This window comes from Ascidiella aspersa, chromosome 3 (assembly GCF_963924565.1).
Source record: "Ascidiella aspersa chromosome 3, kaAscAspe10.2, whole genome shotgun sequence".
NCBI lineage: Eukaryota > Metazoa > Chordata > Ascidiacea > Phlebobranchia > Ascidiidae > Ascidiella > Ascidiella aspersa.
The window spans coordinates 35,832,354-35,848,303 of NC_139449.1; the positions used below are offsets into that span (position 1 = coordinate 35,832,354).

Genomic DNA, 15,950 nt, shown 5'->3' on the forward strand with positions numbered 1-15,950 from the left:
ATTTTTTAGTTACGAAAAATGTGTGATTGCGGAACCACAAAGTGTGCCTACCACCATATGGCAAAGTAAGAATTATTACTATAGGCTAGTAAAATTAGGTAAAAAAAGCATAAACCACAACATTAATACAACAAAAGGTTTTTTTTTTTATCTCGAAAGAGGTGCCGGGATCACACAAAAAAGTCCTTCTATAATGCAACCAAAGCTAAGCTAAAAATATAGGGTGTTGTGAGGTTCAAACTTACGGCCTCGGCCAAGAGCGTATCCTAAAACTTAAAAAGGGGTTTCCCAAATTTCAACTTAGGAAATTCCCCTACTTTCCATCTCACGTTAGTGAACGAGGAAACAGATTAGACCAGGGGTTCTCAAACTGGTCCATGGACCCCTTGGAGGTACGTGGACTAGTTTTAGCGGGACCATGAAGGCCTAATTCAACTATTAGCGTATATTTAGGCAATCAATTTTTCAACAAAAAAAGGTAGGCTGTATTAAAAATAAAACGTTTTTGCACGGAATATATTTATACTTTATTTCATTTCACATATTTAGGACAGAAAACAGCGAATTTCTAAAGTCTGTTTGTATTATGACGTAACTTTATGACGTCATATTTAAAAATTTCTTGCCTACACTGGTCCATGCGAAGCAAAACATTTTTTAGGGGTTCGCGGTAAAAAAACGTTTAACAACCCCTGGATTCGACTATCTATCAGCAGCGCAGTTTTCTAAGTTCCATGTACGGGACTAGGCTAAATTACAAGCACGCATTTTGCCGCCCCACAAGTAGTAAACGAAGAACGGTTTTCCCGGGTGTCATCATGCCACGATTAGCGCAACATCTGCGCCGAGCAGTGTGCCAAGTCAGCTAAAATATAAGATGCGTTTGAGAGAAATAAGTTGTATTAATTGCACACTAAACACGTGGTCTTAGGATATGCTCATAGGTAATAATATTTCGGTAACAACAATACATAAAAAGGCGTCAGTCACAGTTAGACCATTCTTAAAGAGAATAAAAAACAGCCGTTGTTACACCAACATCGGATAGTAGCGTAACAGCAAGAAACAATAGCCTCAGTGGTGTCTAACTCAAGCAGACCAGCGTGCCAATTTTTATCTTATAACCTCTTCCCGTGCCCAAAGTTTAGTAACTTATTCGTTCTAATATTAAAAGCGCTTTTTACAAATAAAACGTTTGTGTTTAGCCAAACCCGGAAGATTGGACTTAAGCTGTGTGTAGCGGTGCGTCCAAAGCTTCATTCGGGAGCTGACGTTTGCTTCTTGCTTCTTTACGCCAAGTTACAGAATTATGTGAATTCTACTCCACTATACAGTATAATTCGTGATTGCCGCGATGGTATTACACTGTAAATAAACAATGGCAATTACTATTTCTTGAGTCTTGCGTTCCTTTTTTTATTATGTCGCGTGCTACATTTGGCACGCTTGCCGCGTGTTTGACACCCCTGGCCTAACTCGATGTTATTAGAGAGAGAAAAATGAAGAAGGGATGGCATAGCGTTGTCATTTGTCGAATACACTCTTGCTAACCAGCCAACCTGAACGAATAGCGAAAAGCGAAAGAGAAAAAATATCTTGCGTTTACGACCTAACAAGTGACGAGAAACAGCGTTTTGCGTTTGATTTTCGGGTTTAAATCAGTTTACTTCAGCGCTGATCTTTCGACATGTTTTTATTTCTATTAACTGTTTTTCAATTACGCAATTATCTTAAGAAATGGGGATAATTCCGAGGGGCTAGATGACAGATGTTATTAAACACATATGTTTGTGTGTGTCTTTCATTGATTGATACGGACTGATGATCCCCCAGTGTCAAGTTGCTTGTACTAACATAATGTGCAAGTATTGGCGCATGGTTGTTTCTCGACTCGCTCCTCTCTGAGCCTGCATAGCTCAGTTGGTAGAGCGACGGTCCCGTCTTGACCGGAGGTCGTGAGTTCGAACCTCACTGCAGGCCAGTTGTTTTTCTGGCTTGCTCTGCTTGCATCATTGATCGACAGATTCGGCGAGTCTGCGATTGCTTTTCGGTGTACTATTGATACGGAAGCCGTAATCGTTGGTCATAAAGCAACTTCCGAAGGGCTAGATCACAGATGTTATTAAACACATATGTTTGTGTGTGTCTTTCAATGTCCATTAAGATTATTTAAGGGCACCAGCTTCATTGGTTCTATTGCGTGTTTGTGTGACTTTAATTTAAATCCATACCTTTTTAATAAAGCTGCTGGGTTTCTTGTATACTTCCAAAGGTTCGTGGCCAGGTCGCACCAGGGTCACAAAGATAAAGTATTGTCCGTAAACCTTCCTTCCGTAACTGTATTCGGCGTGGATCGTACCGTTTATGTCGTAACTGTTGTTAAGTATGTAATGCTGATCCAAATCAACACGAACGTTGAATGTCGGAAGAACTTGCAAGATACAGAAAAAAAAACGTATAGTTTTTAAGTAGGTCATAATTCAAATAGCAAGATAGCCTATACGAAAAAATAAGACACTTTAACGTGTCAAGGAACTCCAGTTTAATGTTCCCTTTCAGTTTGTACCAGTGTTGTAATGACTTAAGTCAAAGTGCACTTAAGTCACTGTTTTCAAACGACTTGACTTGACTTAAGTCATTTGGGAAAAATGACTTGACTTGATTTAAGTCATTTGGACAAATGACTTGGGTTAAAATAAAGCGTTTTTTTCAAATATTTTTTTATAAAATTGAGCTATTTATCCAAATTGTAGCACATAAAGCAAATTGCTTGCTATATGTTGCGTTTTTTCTTATTTTTTAGTTCAGTTATTGCTCATAATCATACAAATTTCTAAATTTTAATAAAATTTTATTTTTTAACGAGGACATGACTTAAAGTTGACTTGCTCTAATTATGACTTGACTGGGACTTGACTTGTTATTTATTCAAAAACACTTGACTTGGACTTAAGTTGTTTTACAAATGACTTGACTGGGACTTAAGTCAATTTAAAATGAAAAAATGACTTGTTTACAACACTGATTTGTACTAAACATTCAAATAGGGTGTATAGCTTCTATGTGCAACAAAGCAACAAGCCCTACAAAGAGGTGACATGAAAAAAACTGACAAATCAAAATATTATAGTAGATGCTTATGGGTTGGAAAAAGGGTAACGCCAATCAAATAAAAAAATACGACCTTTACGACGATTTCACTATAATTCTATTCGATTACTGTTTATAAACGTACCGTATCTTTTAACCAAAAACGAAACTTCTTCTTTAATTCCGATTGACTGTAAAACAATATTTACAAAAATCCTAAAGGCAGAGGTCTCCAACCAAAGCAGTATAGGCGGACCGCAGTAAATACAGTATATTAAAGTCCACACAAAATAGGTAATAAGACGTAATAATACAGTAGTAGGTATCATTTTAAACGTTTCGAATAACTCTTTATTCATTTTCAACATAGCTATGTACAAAATGATACCTACTTCTATATGGCCTTTGGTATTCCTATTACGTCCTACTACAACCTCCAACCATTATGCTCCAAAATAAGTAGTATTTTGAACGTTTCAATGTACTCTTTATTCATTTTAAAGGCAATGGTGCCTTTGCATTATATAGAAATGTATAAAGACTTATTGGAAACGTTTTCAATGCTACCTACTTCTGTATGCGCTTAAATATACTATAACTCCGAAATATACTATAACAAAGAATTCGCATTACGCCAAGACGATTTCTATAAATTGTTTCATTAAATGTAGGCCGATAATCAGATAAACGCAAGTCCGCAGAGAGTAATGGGCAACACGGACCAAATGTAATAAGTACCAAGTTATAATATATTAGATAATTCGTTTACTGTGCCTAACCTATCGACATCGAGCAAAATGCCGGGCCAAGAGTAAAAAAATACCTAAAGGCAAAACTTTTAAATAAAGAAGGGGGTGTGCTTTGACAAAATAAATATTTACGCATTTTCGATATAATTATATTTAACATGGTGCCTTTGGCAAATATGGGCCATTAGACGATTAATTAAATCACTTAGTTTAGCCAGATGTGGTTTACCACGATCGTTGTACTCTCGATGTCATGTTTATTTTAATACTTCAAAAATATTTTGTTGACGGCCAAATAATCGTTTGAGAGATTTTCTAGTATTTAGACACCTGAAACTAAATTATTTAAAAAAACGGGTAAAACGTACTAAAGTTCCGTACTGGTAGTACTAAAGTTTCGGACTGGTAAAGGTATAAGTTTTGTGACACCAGTCGCTTGAGTTATATCCAACAGAATTTATTTTGGAAAACGAGGCGCTGAACGAAAGTAAAGTGGGCAACAACGTATATACCAAAGCTGCAGCTTACCGGAACCGAAGCCTCGACGAACCAAACTCCCAAGAGTGGCGCGGACCCAAGTTGAAAAGAGTCCTCAATGTATTCCAGGGGAGAAAGTTTTTTGGACGTTTTTTGAACGCGAATCTTTCCAGAATCAGCTGGGGTCTGCCAAATAAAGCCGGTAAACTTACACGATTCTGTTTATTACCAGGGTAATCATTTTTGGACCTTTGAAAAATAGTCAAAGTTTTGTCAATATTTGCACGTTAGGTCAAATTCGTCAAAATTATTTTAAGTCAAAATCCATTAAAAACGCAAATAAATCGTTTACACAATTAAAAAAAAACTTTAGTCAGCTTTTTTAAATTGTCTTTCAAGTTTAACTTTTTGTAGTATAGTCGTTTATCTGTTTTTGCATTATAATTAGAACAAATGTATTGAACAGTATTTGCTTTCTTTTTTCTCTTGCGATCTGCAATCATACTATTTTTCAATAACTATAAGTCTTTGTTAATTTTGTGCAATTATTTTTACGTTGCATTTCATCGGTTTACGCCACATATTTCTAAAATAAACAGCGTCTTATATTTTTTGGCATGTTTATAGTCGTTTGTCGTTTCGAAATGACAAAAATATAATTTTGCATGAACCGCCAAAAATAAGTGACTTGTGTACGACGGGTAAGCCAGTAGAACATCAAATAATTTAGTGTGTTTAACGACGCCAAGACACTAATGCAGTACTTCAAACAACAATATGTTGTTTCAATCAATGTATTTCTAATAGGTAAATGTTTTGTCAAAATTTAAAGTTTTAAATCGCCCTAGTTATAACTCGAATTCTCTCCATGACCCTAAAAGTAATTTACACTTTCGTCTTACCCGGACAACAATGTTGACTTCATGTAGGTTGTCAACCTTCAAGTCTTGATCTAGCAGAGCAACCACAATCTTTACATTCTCACCAGGCCTACAAAACAATTTCAAACAAGATTTACACACAACGATTGTGTGATGTTTGTGTCGGTTATAGAGAAACAATTACGCATAACATTGTACACCAAGAGCATTTAGGGCAGGGGTGGGCAATAGTTTTTTGCAACGGGTCGCTTTGTGGCTGGCCAGGACAAAAATCGGATCTCAAATACACGCAACATGACGTCACACTGCGACGGAATAATAACAAATACTTGTAAGCTTAAGAAACCTGTGATTACTTTAAGAGTTGTGCGCAAATGTGTAATTAAAGTTGAATGAAAGGCGACCAGTCATCAAGCTTGGCGCGAAAAAAAGCGGGTATTTGGTTTAAATTTAATTTACATTGAAAGGTTGATGTGACGCAAGTTACATTGGTTATATTAACTTCAGTTTGCGGCCCTCGTACCATTTTGAGTGATGCAGGAACGGTATCAGGTTGTTTTACTAAGTTTTCGAACTGCTACGCTATACTTTTATTGTGTTATCAGAAGTAAATAAAATATTGATTTAAAATTAACTGTGGCCGTCCTGACACACAAGTATAGACGCTACAATACTTGATGGGAATCGGGTTCGCAATGCGAAGATGCCACTAGGCACGTTTCAAAAAGCCATAAAGTTGTACCCTCTTAATCGATAAAAGGATACGAAGGATATCGGACCTATTTATAAAACAGTTTTTTTCTCCTATATGAGTTGTTCACCAGACTCGTTTCAGAGTGCACAGCCCAAGAGACTTTATTATGTTATTTAAGATTTTTAATGTTAACTGGTTTTGTAAAATATTTAGTGGGTCCCCTTGTTTTTGAACTCAAGTTGACACTGTTTTGCTTTTTACTTTTACTCAAACCCATTTATTTTAAGTTGTTATGAAACAAATATATATATCCATATACAAACCCGTTATACATAATGGGAACAAACGCAAAAACACATTAAGCGACTATGCCATTTAATCATTTGTAATGTAGTTTTTAAGAATGTAGTTTTGATTTTACCACCGGTATTGACTCTTTAATTACCTCAGAACTCTGAATGCCCTCATTGTTACACAGCAACAGAAAATATTTGCGTGTTAAAGTTAAGCTTTAAACCCAAAAGAAGGGAAAATGTACCGTAAAATACTGCACATTGTTTTTTTCCTAACCAACGTGCTAGTTAACGCACCACTTTGCCTCAAATCCGCCCCTGGGCGCCTTCAGGATTTTTTTATGTGAATGAAGAAAAACAGATGGTACAAAGTCACGCCACGTGACATAACAAGGTTACATCTAAACACGACGTCACAAAGAGGTAGCCTTAAGGCAGGGGTGGGCAATTATTTTTAGCCGCGGGCCGCATGAGAAACCTAAAATATTGTGGCGGGCCGGGTCAAATATAGGATCTAAAATACATACAATATGACGTCATACTCTGACGGTGTAAAACAAATAATCAACCAATTTGTTATTATGTTTAGAGTTGTGGGAAAATGTGCAATTTAAGTGGGTTTTGAAGAAGGTCACTAAACGTCGCGCGAATCGCCAAAAATTTGCGACTATGTTTGTTTGAAAATGCAACTTTAATTTAGATTTAGATGGTACGTGAAGCATTGAGCACCGACTAAAAATGTACATTGCTTGATATATTAGCGTTTATTAAGTTGTGGGGCGCGTTGACCCAAAATTTAAGATTAAAATACAGAAAAATTTCGTACGAAAAATTAACCTATATGTCTTTTCTTCCTTTTTATACCTTTAAGTTACCGATGTGTTACAAAGTTTAACAAACTTAGCCTAATATTTATATATATTTTAAGTATTAGGCCAAGTTTGTTAAACTTTCGTTGGAGAGAGTGCCACTGAGCAGAGGACGCTATTTGTCTGTAAAGTTGCCAAAAAATCGCCAGAAACGTACGAGCAACATAGAAGAGATTCGCGCGATGCGCGAAATGAATTAGTTTTCACATTTAGAACAGGCTAAAAATCGAATTTGGCGGGGTCTTGACAAGATTTGTCAACTTGCCCTGGTTTTCGCTTAGCCTATATGTATTTTATTGAAAATAAGCCGCGGGCCGGATTAAACTGATTGGCGGGCCGTATGTTGTCCAGGTCTGCCTTAATGTGAAATTGCTTGTACTAACAGAATAAGGCAAGCATTGGCGTATGGTTGTAGCTCAGTTGGTAGAGCGACAGTCCCCGATGTATTACCGGGGTTGCGAGATCGAACCTCACTGTAGGCTAGTTGTTTTTCTGGCCTGCCCTGCTTGCATCATTGATCGACAGATTCGGTGAGTCTGCGGTGGATTTCGGTGTACTACTAATGATACCTAAGCCGTAATCGTTAGTCAAACACAAATATGTGTGTTAATTTTATTTGTCATCATTGAATAATGATGTGCTACTGAGGGGAATGTGGCAAGCATTGGCGTATGGTTGTTTCTCTACTCGCTCCTCTATGAGCCTGTGTTCCTGCATTCGTGTTAAATAATAATAAGTTGTGAATATTTTCTTAGTTCAAAAAAAGGTTTCTTATATTTACAATGGTTCATCGTCATTTACAAGTTTAACAGTGTTTTACTCTACATAATAAATAAATCTATCAATGCGAAAAAGGCGTTCCTTGAGTTGAACAATATCCTACCGGTAAGCAGGTCGGTTGGTGGTAAGAAACAGATATCCACTGGTAAAGTTCAACAATATAGGAATTTTCTTTATAAAATCGTCGTTGGATTGGCTCACTTCTATTTCCAATTCCACGTACGTATTTCTATCTCTTCTCTCTACAAGTTCCGACTCATTTACCTACAACGAACAACTAAGGCGATAATATAAATAATAATAATTGTTGTGAATTTAATTTAAAAACATGTGTCTATTAATTTTTGGGTAAAAATTACATGATTTTTAATAAACGTAAATATTGCCTCCAGCCATAAGACCGAAATAGCATCAACATCAACATTCAATAAATCGGAATAAGTTCTAACCCGTCGAAATAAGACCTAAATGGCCAGAATCCGTCCCATGCAACACTTTACCTAACTTTATCCGGTCGCCCTTAGCCTCTCCCCACAGTTTCAGGCGTTATTTTTCAGATTCCTTATTGCGATGAATTTAGGACTTATTCTTACAGATTTATATCTTATTCAGACGATGTTTCTTTTTAGGTCTTATTATGTGTTCCCGTAAATATATTAATGTGGAGCTAGGAAGGCAAAAACAACAACAAAAAAAATGGTGTCGACTAATGTATGGGGACCAATACCGTTTATTTTGCGTCATAAAAAATGAACCTACAGGGTATTTAAATAACGTTGAGTAGCCTATACGTAGTAGTATATTAATAATTCCTTTGTAATATGATGGTAGGCGTCGATTCCGCTATACAACATGATGTTTAAGGTTAAGCTACCGACTATACCACAACCAATCGAATGGCAGGGGGCAGGAGTACCGGACTTTTTTTTTGTTTTTTTTATATTTTGCAAACAAGTTTTTCAGAAATAAAAATTATCAGAAAATCACAAATAAGTCAAGGTGATAAAAACAACCAAACAAACAATTCACAATATTGCTGTGAAACGGTAAATAAAATCTCTGTGAGCACCCCAAACAGATAAAACATTACAAATCAATGTTATTGGTATAAACTGTTTATTTGCACACAAAAATCTACAAACCAATATAATAATTCCGCGGTAAGTCTTTATAACAATCCCTTCTACATAAGGTAAATCTAGTCCAATATAACTGTGTATATATACACGTTTCTAGGTCTTAAATACGTCTAACAAAAATGTGGCGCTTTTACTTAATTTGTTGCCCAGTAGGTGGCGAAGTTAAAAACCATCCTCCAAAAGTTCTGCTTGGTTCAACTCGTTTGTCAATACACAGCTAACATTACGTCTGAATAAACTCTAGGTTGGGATTACTATAGCAGATAAACTGCTTAGTAAAAATATGTACAAAAGTAAAATAATATATATGTCAAACATTGTTATATGGTTGTGATTTGAATAGGACTGTTTATTTCATTTTTTAATTTTAGGCGCGAAAAAATGTATTGGCAAAGGCTCTTCAGACCAGAAAAGATTTCGTCAATAGACTATAACGGCCACGTACAGACAAATAGGATTCACGCGCAGCGCGAAAAAAAAATGCTACTATAAGTAAAATATACCTACAGTTTGAAAGGGGTCATGACCGCGTGCAGCTTTGTTCAAATCGTGCTAGAATGAAAACTTAGACCAGGGGTGGGCAATTATTTTTAACCGCGGGCCGCATTAAAAACTTTTAATTTTTTGGCGGCCCGGGTCAAAAAATCTCAAATACACGCTATATGACGTCATAATAAAACAAATAAGCTAGCGAAGTTGTTGTTACGTTTGTAGTTAGCGAAGTTGTTGTTACGTTTGTAAATTTGCAATTTAAGTGTTATTTGAAGAAGACGTCGCGCGAAGCGCAAAATAATTGCGTATATATTTTTTTTTAAATACCGACTTTAATTTAGATTTAGAGGGGGAGGTGACGCACAGATAAAAAATGTAGCCCACATATCTTGTTGATATATTGGCATTTATCAAGTTGCGGGCGCGTTGACTCAAAAGTTAAAAATAAAATACCTAAAAATTTCTCACAAAAAACTTTTTTTTATGGTTTTTGAGGCTTTAAGTTACCGATGTGTTATTTGCAGTGCAACGACCATATTGCAAAGACAGTATAAATCGAGAGAAACACACAACATTCTAAATTAGACACACAACATTCTAAACACATTTTGTCAACCTAAATTAGGTTGACAAAATGGGAATCGGTATGTTTCAGAGTTTTAAAAACGGCTGGTATTTAGTTCATATTTTAAAGTCGGAATACATTCGACCAAAGCGCAAAAAATATATAAATATTAGGATATGTAATGCCGAAGATGCTTTTTGTCTGTAAAGATGCCAACAAATGGCGTGGCACTTACGAGAAAGACAGAGGAGATTCGCGTGAAGCAAAAAAATAATTCCCATTTTAGTATTTCAAACAGGCTAGAAATAGAGTTTTTGAGGTCATGTCTAGATGCATCTTTGGAAAAAGTGTTAAAGATACCGTACAACCAAACATGTAGAAACTCGCCCTTGTTTCTCCTTTTATGAATTTTAGGAAAAAATAAGCCGCGGGCCAGATTAAATCGCTTGGCGGACCTGGTCCGGAAAAATGGGAAAACATTGATTTTATACCCACTGATTTATATAAACATTTTTAGTTTATTCCCTATGCTATATGCGTTTACTTAACTCATACCGCACGCCATACGAGGGAACACGCAATAAAACCTATAAAGAAACAATATTTATTGCGGATATTATCTATAAGTGACTTAAACCAGGAACAAGCAATAACATACATAAAGCAACAATAGGCTTATACAGCAGAAAAAATTATTACGACGGTCTTTAACCCAACGAAATAACTAAAACCAAATGCGCAATAGTATCTGCAAAGTAAATTTTATAAAAAAAAATCAGGTATCCAACGCTAGCTACAGTAGGCCTTTGCTGGTCGTTAACATAGTAACCTATATTAAACCAAGGGCTTGCAAATGAAAGCAAAATATAGGTTAAGTTGTTTTATCAGGTAACTTACTTTGAACGAAATTGGAATTGGCTGGGTCGCAGGCAGCTCTCTTCGTTCAAATATGGCAACCTGAGACTCCCTTCTCGGCAAAGTCTAAAAACATAATCATGAAATTATTTTTGATTGTTTTTCAACAGCTTTCAAACAAAACATAGTAATAGAAGTGTTTGAAACAATTTATGAAAGTTAATTTATTTGTTCAATGTGCTGGATGGAGTGTTTTTGGTGGTTCATAGCAATATTTGGCAGTGGTATAAGCAAGCAGTGTTGTAATGATTAAGTAATGGCTTGATTTAAGTGCACTTACGTCACTGTTTTCAAATGACTTGACTTGACTTTAGTATTTTGATCTGGATGACTTGACTTGACTTAAGTGTTTAGAACAAATGACTGAACTTAAGTCATTTTGCTAAATATCTTAGGATATTAAATTAAGTGTTTTTCATTTAAATGTTTCTCGCAATCCGACGAGGGTACCAATTTTTATTGTTTAACAGTTTACGTTTACGTCAATGACATGACTTGAAATTGACTTGCTCTCATAATGTCTTGACTGGGACTTGCCTTGGGCAACTGATGATTAGGACTAGGACTTGACTTGTTATTTATTCAAAAAGACTTGTTTTTGCAAAAGACTTATCATGGATTAAGTTATTTTTCAAATGACTTGACTGGGACTAAAGTCATTTCAAAATGAATTGTTTACAACACTGCTTGACAAGTATTTGGGGCAGATGACTTGACTTGAATTTAAGTCTTTCAGACAAATGAATTTGGTGAATGTGAGGTGTTTACATTACATATCATAATAAAACATTGCTTACTTGCCAAGTAGGAATATTAGTAAAAAGGGGATAGTTTGATGTTATACAGAACAAAATCGTACACTACTTCAATTAAGAATGTGTCGAAAATCCAAGTTGGGACAGTCGAATAGCCCTCTTTGGTGCTTTCACAGAAATTTTTTTTACCGGTGCCCTTCCAAATATTAGATATTTACCCGAAGTTTGGCTTCCACAAAGGCTGTATCTGTGTAACCATGTAAATTCAGTACGATGTTGTTGACTGCGCTAACCCGAAACACTTTTGCACCCACGATGGTGTAATCATATCTGAAAGCGAACAAAATCATTTCTATTGTGATCCTATAGGACAGGGGTGGCCAACCAATCAGATACCAAGAGCCGCTTTTATACTTGGTTAGCCGCAAAGAGCCACACTTTACAAACATGAAACGAAAAGAATAGCCGTATCCATTTCTTACTTACTCCCACAAGGAAATCGCACGAAGCGCGAAAAAAGTGCCTTTATTTCGTTAACTATAGACAAAATTTTAATTTATAAGGTGACTCGAAGCGTTGGATGAAAAAATACACATTTCTCGATATAATGTCATTTATAAATATTATTTAGGCATATTTTTTGAGTTTATCTTGTTTCAAAAGTATTGCTCAAGAAATACATTGGCCATAAGGCAAACAATCTGAGTCGGAACCAGCAATAATCCATAACTTAACAAAACGAAATCGAGACATTTAATAAAATCAGAAGTGCAACATCAAGGTATGCATGTAACTGGGTGAAGAGCCGCGTGTTGGTCACCCCTTCTATAGACATTAAATTGAAGCAGGGGTAAGTGTATAATACTTTTACCGAAATGCAGGACATTTTTTAAAGGGGACGTCACAAAGTTGCGTCAAACCGTGACGTCATAAAACAGGCCACCTCAAAAACCTGATTTATCAACAGGTCTGCGGATTCGGACAGAGAACGGAATTGCTGTATACGGACCATATTATAATTATTACGTAAATTCGTGGAAAACAGGCTGAACGGTCTGACACATGGCACGAGAAAAGTCGGCAAATTTGGACAATATTAGTTTTAACCGACTTCGCATCCGAATCTTTGAAGTGTTGAGCCTAGAACTAACAAACAGCCATAGTTTACTTAAAAAATGATTACTAACTACAAGACTGCCTTTTTGGAAAGGGCTATTTTGCGCTGGGGTTTTGGGATCAAAAATAGAAAAAGGGTAAAGCATGTCGATAAAGCAAAATAAGATTGTGCGAAAAAATTCCTCTAATGATGTTGCCATAACATGATTATACTAACCCAAAAACATAATTTTGGAACATAACCTTCTTAAAAGTGAGTATAGTTTTAGCGAAACGCCGTTCGAAAAAATATTTTGCCGTACCGCTACCGTCGTTCCGGCAATTATTTTTTTGTCGGAATATCGTAGGACAGATCGTTGCGGCTTACTTTCATCAATAGATTGAAGGAAGCAGACGTTATGCGAGATTAACAAATTTTTTGTTCGAGCAATTTAAAAAATACAATTTTACACTAATTTCGACTTATTATGTTTATATCAAAATAAAAACAAAAACATAGCCTTTTTGCCTTTTTTCACCAACGTTAGCTTGTCTCTTTTTCATTTGTCCAGTAGTTAATGTTTAGAGGTGTTAAATCGCAAACGAGTGAACAAACCTTTTAAGGATTATTATATCAGTTAATTATTTTTATACGTTAGTATTCCATTTTTTATTGATACAAAAGAGAATGCCAAATTGAGTCAACGTGTGTTTGCACATGCATATTGGTCTAGGGTTGCCATATTTTGAAATGCGAAATCCCTGACAAATTAACCGAGGTTGGATTAGCCAACTCCAGATCAGGGAAAAAAAAAAAAAAAAAAAAAAAAAAAAAAAACTCAGAAACGACGTCAAAAAATAATGTTAAATCGTGGCGTACTTTTTATGTTAAAAGATTGAAAACAATAGCGTGCTGCGTGAAAAATGCTTTTTTTATAAAGTTTAGGTTGCCCAAATTTTCATTTTCGATGGTGCGATGAGACGCTCGGCGTTTAGGTGAATCCCAATTCAACAAAACAGGTTAAAATAGGTAGACAATAGACATATGAAGCGCGCTTTTTCATTTACATATTTTCTACTAAGTTCATCATAACGGGTGCGATTTTAGATCCGCGCTATACCTTTGTACCAAACTGAGATCTATGTGCCTGGATGGCAAACTAAACATTCTGCTTCCCATTCGAAGTCTACGATTTTTGAAGCATGGACATTTTACTTTTTCTCTTAGAAGTAAACTCAAGATCTTAACAAAATCGGCTCGAATCTTTAAAATAAATGATGTTTATTACAGTAATTTGGCTAATAAACAGCAGCTTGGTGTGTACCCAAATAATTACTTTAAACAACTCAAAACAACTGTGTTTTCACAGTAGGTTTAGCGGTAGGCAAACGAAGTTTACCTGCAACTCCTTAATTAATAAAGAAAAATATACGATCTTACTGTTTAGGGTTAATACACCGAAAAGCCATCGCAGACTCGCCGAATCTGTCGATCTATGATGCAAGCAGAGCAAGCCAGAAAAAAATATGTTTAGGGTTAACTTACAGTACAAAAGTGAAAAAAAAACCGTGCTGGGTAAAAGTTTTAACTGAGCTTACTGAAATGGAACGCAGAACGCAAAAACTCTGTTGAACAGCAAAATTAAAATAATTGAAATGCCATAAACCTGGTAGTGTGTGACGTAACAAAGAACAGTATTTGCACTCGCCAGTTACTATGTATAAATATTTTAGCTACTTATTGAACAGTAAAAAAAATTTTGGCATTAACAAATATCGTGAATGCATCGGCGATATAATTTGTGCAGTTCTGTTAAATACTGGACATATAGGCCTAAGCAGATTTTTTCATTTCTGCCTGACGCAGATTTTAACACAAAATTTCTTGACATGACAGAGAAAATCCTGAAATGACATTTGGCAACCCTATATAAGTCCACAAAAAATCAGTCTATACATTTCATAAAAACGTTTTATACTGCTTATTTTTTTAACGTTTTACACTGCTTATTTTTTTAACGTTTTATACTACTTATTTTGTACGTTGGACCCGCAGTACATAGGAAATTTACTGTTTATAATTCTAAAATAAAAGCAAATTTATCTCATCACAGTTTAAGACTATATATCATTGTTAAAATGACACCCATTTGTGGTTACGAATCACTGTCCTAAAGAGTGTGCTTTATATAAGAACATTATAACACACGGAAGGCATCTTACCCTTGTACAGAACTTCCAACGGCGAGTAGTAAAATAACCTCCACAAGCATCGTTAATCAGAGTTAACCTCAAAATTGGAACTTACATTGGGAAAAATATTGAACAACTTAAGTAAATCTGCTGCACGTCCTTCTCTCCAAGTTGGACGCAGAATGATTTCGCTTGCAACAAAAATGCGATCAGTAGCAATAGCAGCAGTCAAAAGAAAAAATGTCTGGTGGAAAAACATCGTCAGAACAAAAAACAGACTTTGCTCCTAAAAACAGCAATTCGGGGTGGTATTCAGTTTTGATTGCGGCAATCGACCTTAAAACAAGATATTTGTCAATGCTTGAAACAAGTTCTTTGCCAAGTAGAAGGTTGGCAAAGGCTTGTCGTTTTACGAATGGTGTCTTTACCTAGCTGAAATTTAAGCATATCGGAAAATATAGTACAATTTTTGTATTACTTAAAATGTTGTAGCCTACGTTTTTTACACGGTTGGCTTAAGTTCTATTATATTGGCTTAACCCAGCAAACACAAAACGTTTAGACAACTTTCACAACGTTGTATGTAATAAGTGCCTGCTACAGAAGTTTTTGACAAAATATTTTATATCTAAAAGTTGTTGGAAAGGTTTTGACCAACGTTGACTATGTTACGTTGTACAGCGGTCTTAATATAACGTGAAGGAAACGTCAACCAACCAACGTCAAAAATATCGTTTTACCAAAGTTATTTACAACGTTTATACAACAGTGTTGGAGAACGTTTGCTTCTACAACCTTAAAATTACGTTGCTGATGTCCCCAATGGTGGAGATTGCATATTTGTGGAGATTGCATATTGTGAAATCGGTTGCTTTATTTGTGCCACCTATTCGCTCGTTCCACCTAAAGGTCGCAATACAACACCAAGTGCAACATGTTGAACCACAAAACAAAAACGTTTGC

The 15,950-nt window shown here is 35.7% G+C and overlaps 1 protein-coding gene and 1 non-coding gene across 2 annotated transcripts in view; one reads left to right on the forward strand and one right to left on the reverse strand.

Moving 5' to 3' along the window:
- Positions 1-15,174, reverse strand: part of LOC146162744 (A.superbus venom factor 1-like) — a 52,694-nt gene extending 37,520 nt beyond the window's left edge. Inside the window, exons 1-8 of the mRNA XM_083385287.1 lie at positions 15,018-15,174; positions 11,918-12,029; positions 10,927-11,010; positions 7,937-8,097; positions 5,219-5,306; positions 4,311-4,502; positions 3,236-3,281; positions 2,228-2,431 (exon numbers count right to left, since the gene is read on the reverse strand). Coding sequence (XP_083241413.1) covers positions 2,228-2,431; positions 3,236-3,281; positions 4,311-4,502; positions 5,219-5,306; positions 7,937-8,097; positions 10,927-11,010; positions 11,918-12,029; positions 15,018-15,067 — 937 coding nt within the window. The 5' untranslated portion in view covers positions 15,068-15,174. The remainder of the gene's footprint in view (positions 1-2,227; positions 2,432-3,235; positions 3,282-4,310; positions 4,503-5,218; positions 5,307-7,936; positions 8,098-10,926; positions 11,011-11,917; positions 12,030-15,017) is intronic.
- On the forward strand, positions 1,906-1,980 carry Trnad-guc (transfer RNA aspartic acid (anticodon GUC)). Its single transcript has one exon. It is a non-coding gene; the product is annotated as a tRNA-Asp (tRNA).
- Positions 15,175-15,950: the final 776 nt, after the last annotated feature.